At 41.7% G+C, this 17,887-nt stretch overlaps 1 protein-coding gene across 13 annotated transcripts in view; it reads right to left on the bottom strand.

The window, feature by feature from the left end:
* dmd (dystrophin) overlaps window positions 1-17,887 on the bottom strand; it is a 118,584-nt gene that overhangs the window by 50,888 nt on the left and 49,809 nt on the right. For 12 of the 13 annotated variants that reach the window (XR_013122548.1, XR_013122546.1, XR_013122547.1 and 9 more), the window contains exons 35-55: window positions 17,242-17,421; window positions 16,784-16,906; window positions 16,284-16,454; window positions 16,075-16,191; window positions 15,559-15,690; window positions 15,249-15,401; window positions 14,462-14,632; window positions 14,237-14,344; window positions 13,377-13,519; window positions 12,001-12,124; window positions 11,691-11,866; window positions 8,525-8,672; window positions 8,108-8,239; window positions 7,689-7,838; window positions 7,275-7,355; window positions 7,072-7,153; window positions 6,755-6,924; window positions 5,866-5,983; window positions 4,971-5,161; window positions 4,699-4,853; window positions 2,722-2,911 (exon numbers count right to left, since the gene is read on the bottom strand). Coding sequence is in view for 9 of the 13 variants with exons in the window: in XM_076982634.1 (XP_076838749.1) it covers window positions 2,722-2,911; window positions 4,699-4,853; window positions 4,971-5,161; window positions 5,866-5,983; window positions 6,755-6,924; window positions 7,072-7,153; window positions 7,275-7,355; window positions 7,689-7,838; window positions 8,108-8,239; window positions 8,525-8,672; window positions 11,691-11,866; window positions 12,001-12,124; window positions 13,377-13,519; window positions 14,237-14,344; window positions 14,462-14,632; window positions 15,249-15,401; window positions 15,559-15,690; window positions 16,075-16,191; window positions 16,284-16,454; window positions 16,784-16,906; window positions 17,242-17,421 (3,015 nt within the window). In the remaining 4 variants the exon portion in view is untranslated. Of the gene's footprint in view, window positions 1-359; window positions 564-2,721; window positions 2,912-4,698; window positions 4,854-4,970; window positions 5,162-5,865; window positions 5,984-6,754; window positions 6,925-7,071; window positions 7,154-7,274; window positions 7,356-7,688; window positions 7,839-8,107; window positions 8,240-8,524; window positions 8,673-11,690; window positions 11,867-12,000; window positions 12,125-13,376; window positions 13,520-14,236; window positions 14,345-14,461; window positions 14,633-15,248; window positions 15,402-15,558; window positions 15,691-16,074; window positions 16,192-16,283; window positions 16,455-16,783; window positions 16,907-17,241; window positions 17,422-17,887 lie in introns of those variants that run through there. The other variant, XM_076982640.1, reaches the window with a different exon arrangement.

Below are 17,887 nucleotides of genomic sequence, written 5' to 3'. Positions count from 1 at the left end.
GGACAAAAGCTGCTTTCAAATACAGCCTTGACTCTTTTTCGTTCTTTAATGAAATCAACATGGCTACTAACACATCTAAGAAGCATCACATATTGTTATGCTTCTTTTGTAGACTACTGAATAATAACTTTAATTGAAAGTTTAATACCTCAATTGCATTCAAAGGCTAAATACCAATCACACACACAACAACATTTTATAATCACTTCTGGTTTTGACATATGGCCTTTATCCATCTGATTAAAACATGTTACTGTTTAACATGTGTGCTGTATGTTACATACTCCCATAAATTCAAGTTACACAAAGAGCTGCATCTTACAAGAAGGCATACGAGAAGAGCACGCTGAAGATCAGACCTTAAGGTGGTACGTCTTCCTGTGTAACATTTCCATAGAACGAGAGGCATCAGATGAAAACCACAGATCCGAGTGTGTAAGGCCCAGACTCTGTCTTCCCTCACCGTATGGATGTGTGTAAGACGGAGTACATGGAGAATTAACAGAGAGGGAAGAGCGACAGAGTCGAAGACAGCAAGCAGTGAGAGGATGTATTCAACTGCCATGTGTTCGCAGGCCTAAGACTCTGCTGAGGAGGGGGACACACAGGAGCTGTTGTTTATAGGGACTGTGGGCAGGGTTACTGAGGGAAGGGTCAGTGCTGGTTCGGGAGAGAACAGAAGCTTCTGTTCATATCCCACAAGTTTGCCTGCCTCTTCATGATTAACTGGCCCAATGTTCTGTTGCCAAATGCACATATCTGTCATACCAGTTAGAGCGTGGTGACCCAGACAAGAGATTCATCACTTTTCACCGCTAACTTAACTAAACAATAACAAAACAGCCTGTCAAACGGAAACTATACTGCAAGTTAATTTAAGTCATATAGATGGTACAATGTACAAAAACAGAGGTGACCACCAAGATTTCAGGTACAACACTCTTTGTTGTACATAAGAACGTTGATGGCTGCTGTATCCTAGACTCTCAACACTGAAGATACTGCCATGAGCCGACATCATCGCCAAGAAACAGCAACAGTGGAAGATACGGCAACAACAGACATTTCTTCCACTGATCACCTCTTAGCTGACAGCTACCTGCTCTACTTTCATGGGATCCTTCAGAGGAAACATGACTAATTCAAAGATGTCCAAACCAGACAAGTTTGACAATGACACCTCTACCTGTAAAGAATCTTTGTCACGATATTTGTTATATCTGGCTCCCAATCCCGCTAGCGCCCCGATAAATCCCTCCAAAGTAGTGTTCACCATGTCTCTGCTTAGTAGAGGTGCCAAAGAATATCAGAGTGCATTCTGGGAAAAAGCCAGGAGATGAAGGCAGTGGCTTAGAATAGGTTTACCGCCCGTAAATTAAAGCTCTTTTTGGAACATGTTTGATCTTCCTGAGAAATGTGGGGAGATGTGTGCTCAGATTTATAACTTCTCCCAAGGAACAGGTAAGTTGACTTGTGCCTGTACTGTGACTCTGGCCCTATGCATGCGGACTGTAGTGCAAACGTTAATCCCCTTCATGCCAAAGCATGCCTGGTCACAGGTCTCAGCAGACTTTAATCACAGACCTCCGGGAATCAGACACTAACTTCTGCATTCTGCTTCCATGCCTCCTCGCTGTGTACGAGATGGAAAGACGGAGGAAGCTTTGACCCATCATGCGTCTCACCATGTCAGCTTGCTCAACTAGAGCACACAAATCACCTCCCAGAATCCACCTATCCGAATGAGACAATTCACCACCCAGGTTTCACATATCCGAGTAAAACGACCGACACCTCAGGTTTGGAAGGTCTGTGTGGAGTTTGTGGCTAAGCGCGACGTGCTGGCACTGCTCAGTCTAATGGGAAGCATGAGAATCTGAATCCACTCACTTTGTTCAGATCTCTGTGGTTACAAGGGCCCAGCAGCACAACTGTTGTCCGAGCATGGCAAGAGTTTCTGGCATTCATGCCCAGAATTCACGCCCAGAGTTCACGTGGGATATCGACCTCTCCTCGGTATCCCTTAGTTCATCTGCCCTGACCGCTTACCACTTCAAACATTATGACATTATGTCTCCAGTTCTCATCATACAACATCTCCTCTGAGCGTTCACGTCTCTCGTCTGAGACCCACAGTACCCATGAACCCACGAACCCCTGGATTCCTCTCTTCTAACCTTCCTGGTGGCTATGTAAGAAAGAAGAGCCACCAGCCAGCAGCAGGTTAGAGTACAGGAACAACATGGGGCGCCTGGTTCATCCCAGCTGCAGCACTACATTGTGAATACATTGAGCTATCATCAGTTATTAGCACCAATGCTATAACAGGGCACCAAATCAATATGTTAGTGTGGTGTTTAGCAACACCAAAGAGCACACAGAGACAAAAAAGACAAACGCTAGTTAGCCACTAATGGCAATTGATTTTTATATCATGCGCAATTTAAATAACAAATCACATTATTTTCCTTATCTAACAGCCTTCTTGGGGATTCTTAGATCTGCATAGGAAATGACTTCACTGGAACTGTTAGCTTAGGTGAAACTCGGCTCATGCAAAGACAGACTGGAGCCAGTTCTGGGTTTGCTATCAAACCCACTATAGGGTTTCAAATAACTTGTCTCACTGTATGAAAATATATGGGCTCTCCACCTCATTGGTCGACTCCCAACGAGCACAGCGTTGGGCACACAGTGTTTGGGTGCCGACCGCACACGCACCTGCCACTGGTCCAACAAGCGCCTCACAGCTGCCGGGTCTTCCAGGAGGCGTTCTTTGTAGGTGGCGTCTTGCAAGACGTTGGCCGTCGTTTCGGCCTCGGTTAGCCAGCTAAGGAACTTCTCCAGGTCTATGTGGAAGTTCTGCACCTGCTGTCGGTCCCGCTCCAGGTCTGCCTCCCGGTCCCCTGCACTACACAGGACAACACATTCACAATCAGGGTGGAAACATCAACTCAACTCTGAGACTGGTGTCCACCTACACAGACAAGCTGAAACACAACATTCAACACAGATGCACAACACCAGAGTGGAACCCTTTAAGCTCCAATTCTACAAGTACTACAATTCTAGAATACTACAAGTTCCAATTCTACAAGTACTACAATTCTAGAATACTACAAGTTCCAATTCTACAAGTACTACAATTCTAGAATACTACAAGTTCCAATTCTACAAGTACTACAATTCTAGAATACTACAAGTTCCAATTCTACAAGTACTACAATTCTAGAATACTACAAGTTCCAATTCTACAAGTACTACAATTCTAGAATACTACAAGTTCCAATTTTACAAGTACTACAATTCTAGAATTCTACAAGTTCCAATTCTCTGAAGGGTCCCTTAGTTGACACATAACCGCTGCCATCACATCCCCTAGGCAGGCAGACGTAAAATCAAAGCCAGTGTTATGTTTCTTTTATGCCCCTTACACCTTTCAGGTTGTGAGGGTTAATCTCTCAGGGGTTGCCATAGCACCTGCACTGTGTACTCGTTCCTCAAGTCCCTCTCTTGTTGTGTGTTTTTTCTCCTCTGCTCTGTGCGTCGCGTTGGTTATACAGACAAGAATAAGCCCAGACAAAGAGCTCTTGAAACCAAGCGACTCCAGGAGCAGCGTGCTGGAATGCAGGCCAGGCGGAACGAGCAGACAAGGCCCGTGTCTGTCTGTCTGTCCGAGCAGGGGAGGCTGGAAGGTGGACGTTGCACATTTGGACAACTTCAGGGCTCGCTGACATCTTCTAACCTACACAAATCATTTACTGCAGATTTTGAAAGATCTGCAGTACATGGGTGCGGTAATGACAACGTGTCGTGTTTGGAAAGGCAGAGGTTTCTTGCGATCAGAGCCAGTGTCTCTTCTGTATTTTGATAGATCTCCTGGTTGATTGGTTGAAGTTTAGAAATAGTAAATAAAGGCAACCGGTCAGTTTGATCAATGCAATGTACTATTCTATACTATAAAGAACTGGGACTGCAATTAAATGCCAACAGATCCAAGCTGGAGAGGGTTCTTGCATTTCATCATACATTCCTTCCTCTTCATCAATAAATACATAAATCATAATGCATTGTATTCTTAAATGTCTGACTTATTACCATAATATTTGCAAATGTATCACCACTGTTAATATGTAAAATGTGAAACATGGTTCATCATCACCTACAAGTTTAGATTAATTAATTAAGTTCCATTTATCCAACCTGAATTTGGCCGTGTGGGAATATTTGAAATGGTGCAAAAAACATGACAAGAAATTGGTATACCACAGTGGCACATTAAAAATGTCTTTTCTGAGAATGTCTTTTGCACTGTACTGTATATGTAAAATATTACTAAGACGTTTACTGTATATGTAAGATTATATGTAAGAATATATAAAGAATGTTTATCCAAACTGACCAGCTGCACAGTAGACAACATGTGCTACGCATTTTCAAACAGCTCACAGTACATTTATGTCCAATTACGCCATCACTGGTATTAGCATTAGCTCACCGTCGCCACTTACTGGATGTATTGTGAACTACAGTAATGAGCATGTTAATTGTGACATGATCGAGTACCCCCAAACGAATAGCAGCCTAATCAAATCCACCAACAATAATTTGAAGTGTGCAAACTGGAAAATTGGCCTTGTTCATGAAAATTATTTTTCAAATATTTAGCGACAAACTCAATCAACTCAAAAAACTCACCGTTTCTTGATGTTGGCCCAGCCCAGGTTCATGCTCTCAGTCATCTGTTTGATCTTGCTTGTGTCATCATCGGCGTACAGGGTCAGCAGCTTGTTTGCCAGGTCGTTGGTCACGTCCATTTGAGCTTGCCACTGCTTTATATCTTTGGCAAGTTTCTGCAGTTTCCACAAACGATAAAAAAAGTGGTGTGATCGATCATTTTGCATTTACACTATTAGCTATTAACACAATAAAAGTGGTTTTCCTTTTCTAGTTTGAGCTTTATATCTGACCTTCAGATCATCAACACTGTGTGGGACTCCCTTCCGGCCTTCAAGCTTCTCATTGGCTTGCTTTATGAAAGGCTCCACCTTCTTCCTGGCTTCCAGCCAATCACTCGAATCTCGGTGCATGTTCTGAAGTTGAAGAACCCTGTCCATCAACTTGGTGTGTGATTCTTCCCAGTGTGCTTGTAATCTGTCAACTTAACAGAAGCAAACAAAAACCAATAACCAGAAACGTCATTATAATGCTCGAAAGACAAACAACAACAACAACAACAAAAAAAGTAGTCAATCCATATTGGATTTTGTGGGTCAGCATTAACATGTCATAAAATATCCTATTCTAACTTTTCTCACTGTGCAAATGTTTCCATGTGTTTCATGACTCTCCACTGAGAACAGCACTCACTGTGAACCTTAAGAGCCGTGTAGCAAACCACATGCAGACCTCTACAGCACTGCTTTTACTTTTTTAAAATAAGCAGGTCTTTTCCACTGATTTTATTATTTTAACTAAGCGGGTCTTTTCCACTGGTTTTATTATTTTAAATAAGCAAGTCTTTTCCACTGGTTTCCGAGTGGTTTTATCTGATCACATTGTCAGCTTACTCTTACCATTTTGCAGAATGTACTCGATGTGTTTTCGAGCGCTGAATGCTATTGCCATTCATCGTGGTCTTGCCCATTTGTCCCAATAGCTCCATGTGGTTTTTGGTTTTTTCTCTCGTCTAGTCTTTTGTTCAGCACCCCCCACCCCTTATTGTGCTCATCTGTGTCTTGTTTCCTCACCTTTTAGTCCATGTATTTAAACCTTTTGTTTCCATGTTTCAATTCAACTCGAGTTGAATTATTTGGACGTTAAATATACTAAAAAGGCACACGAAGTAAAGGTAAATAAACGTACTTTGGTCGGTAATGGTAGCACGTGTCTGAGGATTGTTGGTTTTGTTCTTGAGGTTCTGGGCTCCAGTTATCTGTTTGTTCAGTTGCGGACATCTCTGCTCCATGTCTTGCAACGTGGACTGCAAAATTGAAAAAAAAAACGTTACCTATTATAATATTTATAGACAATCTCTCTATCGCGGGTTCTAAAGGAATCTTTACGAAAAAAAAATGAGCATGTCATATAAAGATATTAAAACGATTTACAATGAATGATTCACTGTTATGGCATATATAATGTCCTATTAACTAGCTGCTCAATCTTCCTAAGCTCCATAGCATAAATGTTAGCATATGTTTATCCCTTTATTATTATAAAAAGCTTCTATCTTACCTCACATCATTAATCATTATAGATTAAAACGTTACCTAGTCTTAGCCTTACCTAACATTACCTAGTCTTAGTCTTACCTAACCTTACCTAGTCTTCTGTGCCTTTGTGTAAGAGGAACTACTCAGTGATAATTTCAGTTATCAGTTATCATGCTGGCAGGCAGTTTTAAACGGATCTGTTTCTCCATATGAATAAATGTATTCATAATGTTTAACTGTTTTACATAAATCAATAAATCATAAATACTACAGTTGCTTTAAGTCAAATTCAGTGCCAAATATGTATGGATTTTATTTGAGGTTTTCTTGTTAATCTTTAGTTTACACATTTGTATTTACTACCGGATTTATCTGTCACTGTACTGACCAGGTATAGAAGTGCATCATGATTCTATCTTCATCAAGATGAACAAATCATTACACATTAGGAAATACCGACAGAAGGTTTCCTTCCATAAATGCAGGATTTTCATGCATTAAAACATGTTATTCCACAAAAATGCATGTATTGTGCTAACCTTTAGCTTCCCTGTCATGTCACTGATTTCGTCTAAATCTCCAACGGTCACTCTCTGAGTCTGGACCATGTGGTCGAGGAGAGAGAGCCAGTCATTCAGCTCCGCCCAGGACCTCTTGAACTTCTCCAGTGCTGCGGCCTCCCCTGGGGCACTACCTGTCAGACCTTCAGCTGGGGAAGCAAACATTACATGTGAAATTCCACAATAATGATCATAATAATGCATGCATATAATTATATGCCCATGCATATTCATTAGTACATGCAAAACTTGAATATTATGCAAATTACTATTCCCTGTTATTTCGGAAGCCTTACTTGCAACTTTGCATCTGTCTTTCCATTCCTTAAGCAGTACTTGAATTGCTGTCCAGTCTGTTGCAAGACTATCAAACTGACCCTGGGCAATGATGGACAAAAGAAACATATTTTTAAATAAATGTTTTCACCATTTAATGCCCTTTTTAATATCTGAAAATATTTCTTGAATATTTGTTGAATGTTCATTTTTTGTGACAAACCTTTTCGGGCTGACACGGTGGCCTCTCTTTGGCTAAAACTATTTCCACTTCTGGTTTCTTCACTTGAATATCCTCTTCAATCTACAGGGAAATCCACAGCAAATGGTAATGCCTGCTGTGTGCAACATAACATGCTTATGGAAAGATTCTAATTAATATTTGCTTTAATGTAAGTGAATGTGCATTTGTCCTGCAGTAGAAAACACATATGGACCTTCCATTACCACCTGTCCCGATTGGACATTCAAGTTTTTATAATGTTTTTGCTATAAAGAATTAATAATTGTTTCAAGTCTCTAAGGCCACATTATGCAAAAGGAATGTGTATGTAAATGTATTTACATATATGGAGTTTATGGATCAAAATTCTAGTTATAGTGTAGTTTAGTTGATTTGGAAAACCAGAGAAAATACCTTATGGTCAATGGCCCCAGGTTGCTGTTCAAGATGAGTCTTAGTTGTAGAGGCCCAGCTGGAGAGTTTCAGCAGTTGGTCCTGGTATAGACTCAAATCTCTCAGGAGATCTTGAATCTGCCGCTGTTTCTCAGGAAGGTCAGAGGACACCTTCACAGTACAACCGAGTCAAACAGAAACATTAATGGCAGATCTGTAAAAACACATCACACTACTCATGGTAATCAGAATGAGTTTAAATAATAAAGCTGCTTGTTTTTTGACATGGATTTCATACCATTGCAAAAAAAGTTCTTACACCGACTTTTAACAAAACAATAGATGGAAAATTTTAATCTGGTTTATCCAGTTTTATCTGCTAATACTGGAGTGCTGTAGCACAGGGTAAATGTCTACAGGTGCAGGGACACTGGCCTTACCTTAGCCCATCGCATATTGATCACTTTTAAATTGTTCTCCACTGGTTTGAATTTATCAGCAGGGAGGGATGAACCTTTGGCATTAAGTTGTTGTAAACTTTGTTTTCTGCTTGGTAATTCTGCTACTTCAGCCTGATGATAGCACAGACACACACACACACGCGCACACGCACACACACACACACACACGCACACACACACACACACACGCGCACACACACACACACACGCACACACACGCACACACACACACACACACACACACACACACACACACACACACACAGACACGAACAGACAACATTCCAGGCATGTGAAAACTTTGTGCACTTTGAGAGTGTGCATGTGTGTGTGTGTGTGTGTGATCCCTGGGTACATAATGTTTATTAATAACTTTAAAACAGCAATATACTCTACCTGTACTCTTTCAAATGTTGTGCTGAGCTGCTTGCTATGGCCTGGACACACTGGAAGGGCGGCCACACCCTCTGCTTTATCCAAATAGGACTGAAAATCACCCACATCTTCATGAAGACCGGCGAGTGCAACCTTTGCCCCTGCAGATCTGACCGTTTACGTAGAGATCAGGACATACATGTAAATCACACATCCACATAAATCATTACACCCCAGCCCCTCCCTTAAAAAAGCTGTTCAACACAACACTAACTCTTACTTCACAGTTTAACAGTGATCTAAACAGTGATACTTTTAGGATTTAGGAGAGATTTACGATTCCAAATTAGAATAATCATTATCCATCAGTTCAAACTAAATTCTCACTTACCGTCTCTATTTTACTGAGCTGGTCTCACAAACCCAGATGTACCTTCTCTTTATTATACTGAGCTGGTCTCACACACTCAAACTTACCTTCTCTTTATTATACTGAGCTGGCCTCACACACTCAAACGTACCTTCTCAGTTATACTGAGCTGGTCTCACACACTCAAACGTACCTTCTCTTTATTATACTGAGCTGGTCTCACACACTCAAACTTACCTTCTCTTTATTATACTGAGCTGGCCTCACACACTCAAACGTACCTTCTCAGTTATACTGAGCTGGTCTCACACACTCAAACGTACCTTCTCTTTATTATACTGAGCTGGTCTCACATACCCACACTTACCTTCTCAGTTATACTGAGCTGGTCTCACACACTCAAACGTACCTTCTCTTTATTATACTGAGCTGGTCTCACACACTCAAACGTACCTTCTCTCTATTATACTGAGCTGATCTCATACACTCAAACGTACCTTCTCTTTATTATACTGAGCTGGTCTCACATACCCACACTTACCTTCTCTTTATTATACTGAGCTGGTCTCACATACCCACACTTACCTTCTCTCTATTATACTGAGCTGGTCTCATACACTCAAACTTACCTTCTTTCTATTATACTGAGCTGGTCTCACACACTCAAACGTACCTTCTCTTTATTATACTGAGCTGGTCTCACACACTCAAACGTACCTTCTCTTTATTATACTGAGCTGGTCTCACATACCCACACTTACCTTCTCTCTATTATACTGAGCTGATCTCATACACTCAAACTTACCTTCTCTCTATTATACTGAGCTGGCCTCACACACTCAAACGTACCTTCTCAGTTATACTGAGCTGGTCTCACACACTCAAACGTACCTTCTCTTTATTATACTGAGCTGGTCTCACACACTCAAACGTACCTTCTCTTTATTATACTGAGCTGGCCTCACACACTCAAACGTACCTTCTCAGTTATACTGAGCTGGTCTCACACACTCAAACTTACCTTCTCTTTATTATACTGAGCTGGTCTCACACACTCAAACGTACCTTCTCTCTATTATACTGAGCTGATCTCATACACTCAAACGTACCTTCTCTTTATTATACTGAGCTGGTCTCACATACCCACACTTACCTTCTCTTTATTATACTGAGCTGGTCTCACATACCCACACTTACCTTCTCTCTATTATACTGAGCTGGTCTCATACACTCAAACTTACCTTCTTTCTATTATACTGAGCTGGTCTCACACACTCAAACGTACCTTCTCTTTATTATACTGAGCTGGTCTCACACACTCAAACGTACCTTCTCTTTATTATACTGAGCTGGTCTCACATACCCACACTTACCTTCTCTCTATTATACTGAGCTGATCTCATACACTCAAACTTACCTTCTCTCTATTATACTGAGCTGGCCTCACACACTCAAACGTACCTTCTCAGTTATACTGAGCTGGTCTCACACACTCAAACGTACCTTCTCTTTATTATACTGAGCTGGTCTCACACACTCAAACGTACCTTCTCTTTATTATACTGAGCTGGCCTCACACACTCAAACGTACCTTCTCAGTTATACTGAGCTGGTCTCACACACTCAAACTTACCTTCTCTTTATTATACTGAGCTGGTCTCACACACTCAAACTTACCTTCTCTTTATTATACTGAGCTGGCCTCACACACTCAAACGTACCTTCTCAGTTATACTGAGCTGGTCTCACACACTCAAACGTACCTTCTCTTTATTATACTGAGCTGGTCTCACATACCCACACTTACCTTCTCAGTTATACTGAGCTGGTCTCACACACTCAAACGTACCTTCTCTTTATTATACTGAGCTGGTCTCACACACTCAAACGTACCTTCTCTCTATTATACTGAGCTGATCTCATACACTCAAACGTACCTTCTCTTTATTATACTGAGCTGGTCTCACATACCCACACTTACCTTCTCTTTATTATACTGAGCTGGTCTCACATACCCACACTTACCTTCTCTCTATTATACTGAGCTGGTCTCATACACTCAAACTTACCTTCTCTCTATTATACTGAGCTGGTCTCACACACTCAAACGTACCTTCTCTTTATTATACTGAGCTGGTCTCACACACTCAAACGTACCTTCTCTTTATTATACTGAGCTGGTCTCACATACCCACACTTACCTTCTCTCTATTATACTGAGCTGATCTCATACACTCAAACTTACCTTCTCTCTATTATACTGAGCTGATCTCACACACTCAAACTTACCTTCTCTCTATTATACTGAGCTGGTCTCATACACTCAAACGTACCTTCTCTCTATTATACTGAGCTGGTCTCACACACTCAAACGTACCTTCTCTCTATTATACTGAGCTGATCTCACACACTCAAACTTACCTTCTCTCTATTATACTGAGCTGATCTCACACACTCAAACTTACCTTCTCTCTATTATACTGAGCTGGTCTCATACACTCAAACGTACCTTCTCTCTATTATACTGAGCTGATCTCATACACTCAAACGTACCTTCTCTCTATTATACTGAGCTGATCTCACACACTCAAACTTACCTTCTCTCTATTATACTGAGCTGGTCTCATACACTCAAACGTACCTTCTCTCTATTATACTGAGCTGATCTCATACACTCAAACGTACCTTCTCTCTATTATACTGAGCTGATCTCACACACTCAAACTTACCTTCTCTCTATTATACTGAGCTGGTCTCATACACTCAAACGTACCTTCTCTCTATTATACTGAGCTGATCTCATACACTCAAACGTACCTTCTCTTTATTTCGGTGAGATGGTTGAGCACCTTGGCCCAGCGAGCATTGATGGAGCCAAGCTGCTGTTTAATCTGATCTCCATCCTCCTTCCTGCAGTGCAGGGCCAGGTCTTCCCCCAGAACATTAAGACCTTTCACTGCTGCCTCTTGCTTCTCCACACTCTCCTGGAGATCCTGTGTGTAACACATATCCGCATATGCCAAAATCGTATTGCTTGAGCCACAAATATGTTTCGTTTCATTCAACAGAATATACATGAAGGTCTAATGCGGTCAGTCATGAGTGAATTCTCGTATGTGGTAAGAACCTGGAGGTGTTTTCTGTTCAGGGTTGGGTCTTCCTCATACATGACTAAAGTTTTCTCTGCAGCCGTCAGCCAACTTTGAAGAGCCTTTAACTCCTCACTGTATTTTTTGCTTTTGTCAAAGTATCTGGAAACAGGGAAAATGTAAATGGCAAAACAAAACATAGCAGCTTAGCATGAACATAACAAAATTATTCAGTAATAATTACACATTCAGGTCGGACCAAGCATGAGTTTCTGTGGAAACCACACTTAAGGCAACAGTGAATCCACTATTGGTGGTGGGTAGATAACTAAAAATGTGACCTATTTGTTAAAATACCTTCAGTGTTTAGTCTTTGGTTTTAACTAAACTATAAGAATGTATTACACCTGATTATTATGGCCAATGGGGGTAGTAGTCATTAGCATATAAAGTCAACGCCCACAAACGATGTTTTCCTCTTAGTGTAGAAATGACCAGGTACACTATACAATGGCTGGATTACACTGCATAAAAGCGTATGACGTTGTGTAAAAGAGTGACTACCTGGGGCAGCTGTAGTGAATGGGCTACTGGGGCTAATCCCTCCCTGCCCTTCCACTAAAACGCATCGGCGTAATCCCTCTTATCTTTGCCATCCATGTAGTCTTATTTACTCTTAAGAAAGTGGATTATTTGGGACTTGTGTGGATTTAAGAATATCAGCATCATCCTAAAGGTCATAAGAGCTGTAGGTTCGCGTGGCTCATCTGCTAAGCGTGTTTTCACAGATGACATGGAGCGCAGTTTGATGACACATCCCGTGTTCAGCTCCGCCTTCCTGCCCTCCAGCCCCGCCTTCCTGCCCTCCAGCCCCGCCTTCCTGCCCTCTGCATTCACTACTGTTGGGCAGATGGGCTATAAATGTAATGTACTGAATATTTAAAATGTAGAAGCTTGAGAATACACAAGGAAGCCCAGTAAGACTCGTGTTAATAAATGTGGCCCCGAGAAGGAAACGGAAAAGTTGGCCAGTGGTTCCAGCAGGGACACCAGCACGGGCGACCATCAATCCCAGTTCAGAGGAGCTACTAGGAACAGCAAAAACATTGTGCTGCAGCCTCAAGGCCTTTTGGTGCCTTAGTGTGTGGAAAACCCGCAGGAAGGGTTGTATTACCCACATTATTATATGTATTATTATATGACATACAGTACCCACATGTACTGTATGTCATATTTATTACACTTTATTAATTAGTATAATTATACTAATATTAATTATTTATTTATAACTATATGTATAGCTTCTGTGGCCGTGAACACTTGTGTGGTTGTGAGGTTTTTTTTCCTGGCATCTGCGCACATCTTCTATGCAAGCACGATGTGGAGATATAGTGGAGCGTGCGCCCGTACTTACGCTAGCTTGTCCTGATAGAGCTTCTGCAGGCTGGCCCAGTTTGTGCTCAGGAGTTGCATCAGTAGATTCTCCGGAGGGATGAGTTTACTGTCCAAGGTCTTGGCAACTGGAGCCTCTAGCCTCTCCAGATTATGCTTCACTACCTAAATAACAGAAAACACAATTTATTCTACATTTAGTCATCTGTGTAGCACTTTGGTTCAGTGGGTTAACCAATTATGGTGTCAGTATTAGAGGGTAAGACTTTGGGCTATTGATTGGAAGGCTGTGGATTGAAATCCTGAAAACCCACAATTTGGAGATACAGTGACTTGGCAGTCCAGTTTATTATAATCAATTTACAGTGATTTACTGTTTAATGGAAATCCGTTGCTTGAAAGAACTGCACTGATACACAGATCTCCTTTGGTATTCAAACTTTCAAGTTTCATCTGTCATGTAATATTAGTTCATGTTTATGCCTGTTTAACATAATCATGATCATGGACAATATCAGGAGGTTTGACTCATCCTGTTCCTGGGTTGATTGTTGCAATATATATTTTCATTTTGTGAGGCCTTTAGTGAACAAGTGAAGTCACATAAGATTCAAATGACATCCAACTGTTTTGGTTTTAGTAGTTGCCACCGGCTGGATGGTACATCGTTTCAGATGCACACAGGATGTTCTTGACCTGGAAAACATGCAGCTCTTGACAGACATACAGTATCTGCCTCTATTTTGTCTACTCAACATCACGTATGCAACCCATGTTTTAATAATCAGAAGCCCCCCAAACGTTCACCTCCTCCATAAATGATCTAGTAAGAGAAGCAGCGTTCGTTCCTCACCTGGGATTACACAGACTTTAGACTCTCACCTTAAGGCACTTTTCCTGCTGCGGTCCATTTTCAGCGACGCCTGACCAGCAGGGGGAGCTCAGGAGAGCCTCGTTTTCCGCAACAGCGCGCAGAAGAGTTTGCAGTTCCTTCGCAGCGTACAATCAAACATCACAAATCACTGCCATTTCCAGCATTACTCTCATAACTCGCAGCCATCAGATAACCTACCAAAGTCACTAACTATTATTTCTGCTCAGACTTACACTCATGTGGTGCACTTGAGCAAACGTAACGTCCAGCTGCTGCCAGCGTTTGTTAACGGGGAGGAGGCGTGGCTCCACTAGCTTGCCCATCCCTGCTTCTGAGAGAACGTGACCAAGTTCTTGCAGCTCTCCAAGCTCCGGACGCTGCAGTTCAATCTTGGAGGCAACTTCCTACAAGACAAAAGACCTTACACTAACGAGGGTCTGCTTTAATTAAGTCATGTCTTAACGAATAGGAAAGTACCACCCTTAACACCAAAGCACGTTCAAAATTAATTTAATGAACTAGAATGTTAATTAAATAAGATATGTGCATATTTAGCTGTTGAGTATCACAATACTGAGACAATAATAAAAAGCATCTTTTTAAATGATTACGGGTTAACGTTATCTGTTCACTAAAAAACTAATCACTAAGGAATCCATTAATTTTCTTTTAGGAAATTCACAGGAAAAATCTATTCAATCTTGTATATTTTGTCAAAGTGCACATAAGTATGACGTGTGTACAAGTGAAACCTGAGCTAAGATCTAATCTGATTTACTGAAGTTGTATTAAAAAATCAAGTGTAAACCTGGAAACACTCCTAATCAATTAAAGCTACAATGGTACCCTGGAAATAAAATGTGATGTAAATGTACTTTGTTATAATCATTGCAGGCCATTCTGCCTTATGTAACAGATATATTTTAAGACTATTTTGTTCAGAGTGGTGGCAGTGCCATGCTCTGATCAAGTCTGTGTAATATCATGTTGGATCTGGTTTCCAGAGTCTGAGGTTCCCACCTTCACGCTGGACTCCTCGGCGGTGTCAGACAGCTCTGCCACCATCTTCTCGGTGCTGTCGAGCCATTGCATCATGTCGTCGGACCGCTTACGGAACTGGTACCACTGCGGGGCAAAAGCGAGTGCTGTCTTTCTCCTGAGGGCTCTCAGATTCTGTCAGGGCAAAGTCAAGGACAAGGAACACAACTAAAAAGTCTGGTTGGAAACATTTATGGAGGAGAATGTTTGGGAGGAAGGTCAGCCTTAACTTGTCTCAACTCGTAACTGGCTTAGGAGCCTCAGAAATAACATTTCAGATGGGGATATGTACCTTCAGAGTGTTGTATTTATCATGGAGAAGGTTGTGCTTTTCACGAACAGAACCTCTCGCCGGGTCGCTGGTTCTCTTAAGCAGATTTTCACCCTTCAAGAACAGCACCTTCAATGCCTCTTCATCAACAGCCTATAGGAGCATCACACATAGGAAACCATAAGGCATAAGGATGTCCACATATCTGAAGGCCCTGGGTTCCTTCTGGTGCTAAACTGTGTCCTCTCTGGGTGCGAGACCATTTTCACAATTTCCAGTTTTCCATCTTTCCTCGAATCACCACAAAACATCAAAGTGTGAAGAAACTAGGCTACACCGGATTGACCCTCCTCCTCTGTGTAATAGCTCTGCTAACTAAACACTACAAAAAGAAAAATTAATATGAAACAGTTCCTAGAACACGCTGTATGCAAAATGAACCGCATCTCTGTTTCCAGGGGTTTCTAGTGGGATTTGGCTATTCAGTTATCTCTATTACTGGGACAAAAGGAAATAAATAAATATATTGAGTCTTACCGTTTCCTCAAGAAAATCATCTTCTTTAACATGTTCACCCAATTTTATCTCTTCATCCAGCAGGTGTAGCCACATATTAGCTTCTCTGTAGTAATCCTCCAGCTCTTGAGAAGAGGCCTACACAGATACACCCAAGAGAGAAACAAAGCTAATAATGTCTGCTTCGCAGCGTTTATGTCCTCCCATTCCCTTGACTGAAGCAGCGTTACCTGGCCTTGTAAAATCCTTTTGGCAACCATCTCAAAGCGCTGAGTGAGCTGCAGAAGTTTGGGTTTCACTTGAGCCTTACAGTGTTCTCCACGGTTCTTAGCGAGGTCTTCACCCAGACTCTGCACCTCATCAACCTTGGGCCGCATCTCTGACAGCTCTGCCTGCAGACCCTGAGGGTTTTTTCGGTTTTCTTTTGGTCAGTGATGGATTTATCAACAATTCTATATTACTGATTTCTATATTCTGAATTCTAATTGTTCTATATTCTAAAATCCAGAATTAATATAATTTTATGCTAATGAGAAACCATCACATTTGTCACAAATGTCTGTATTCATGTAATTCTAACATGAATATGTAGAAGTATACTTTGACTGAACAAATGTAATCATTGATTTGGCCTTATCTTACTTGGCCTGTTCGACACATAAACGAGGTTACAGGAAACAGTAATCAGTGTAGTCCAAGCAGACAGAGTGTTTGGCTGTGAAATGCAAACCTTAATGACGTGCTCCACACAGCCTTGGCTCTCCATCTTGTCCATCTGGGCCTCTGCTCCATCCATCCAGGCGTGTATCTCCGCAATGTTCTGATTCAGAGTCTTCATCTGACTCTGGTAGTCCTGTATCAGAAAAGGGGAATGACGTGTTAAAACAAAAGTTAATCTTTCTCCTTAAAACCATGTGAAGCACCTGCCTCAGGGCTCCTCAGCCCAACGCAGGAAGTGGTGTGAAGGGAGAAACTTAAAGAATTACACGGGACCCAAAGTGTAGGATACATATGCTGTGAATGAGGAAACGGTAGGGGAATAAAGAAAGAATACTAATTAAAAATGGAGACCTGCGAAAGAAGCAGGGGAATGTGGAGAGAAGGGGTGGGGCTTGATCCCTTAAGGGGTGGGGCTTTATCTCATTAAGGGGCGGGGCTTGGTCCCTGAAGGCGTGCGTCTTTCCTCACCAGCAGCAGGTTCAGCCACTGCTCGCAGCGCGACGTCACGGCGATCCAGTTGCAGCTGAGCAGGCTGACCTTGTCGTCCACCGGACCTTCCTGGCCCCGGAGCAGGGCCTTCAGCGCCTCGGCCAGCTCACGCACCAGACGGAGCTGGGGCTCGTGACGCTCCGTGTCCTCCTGCGTCGCCTTTGGGGAGACGAGGGGCCGTTTACAGCAGGTACAACGGTTACAACAGCCTCAGTTGAACTGCAAGTCATGAGATTTCGCTGGTAACTTCGAGAGGCTAGGCGAGGGTGACGCTGTGTGTATTCATCCTGCTAGCGTGGATGAGCTGGAATCATTTGTTCAGCGGTTACTAAGCTCAGTTTATTTGAAACTTACATATACAGTACTGTATATAAAAAGATAATTAGAAGTAATATGAATATACACTAATATATGAATATAATATACACTAGTAATATGAATATACACCAATGATAATTAAAACTCAAACTTTCTTAAAAATCTGCATTTGACTGTAATTCAGATAACATTTGTGAGTTTGACGTTACCACATTTTGGCCCTGGACATAATTAATCTAATAACGATAATTAAAAGTCAACCGAAAGTAAAAGTCTGCATGTGTTTTTACGTTGAGTGTGGTGTGCC

This window comes from Brachyhypopomus gauderio, chromosome 20 (genome assembly GCF_052324685.1).
Source record: "Brachyhypopomus gauderio isolate BG-103 chromosome 20, BGAUD_0.2, whole genome shotgun sequence".
Taxonomy (NCBI): Eukaryota; Metazoa; Chordata; class Actinopteri; order Gymnotiformes; family Hypopomidae; genus Brachyhypopomus; species Brachyhypopomus gauderio.
The sequence above is the reverse complement of the archived record's forward strand: the minus strand, read 5'-3'. Positions and strand labels throughout refer to the sequence as shown.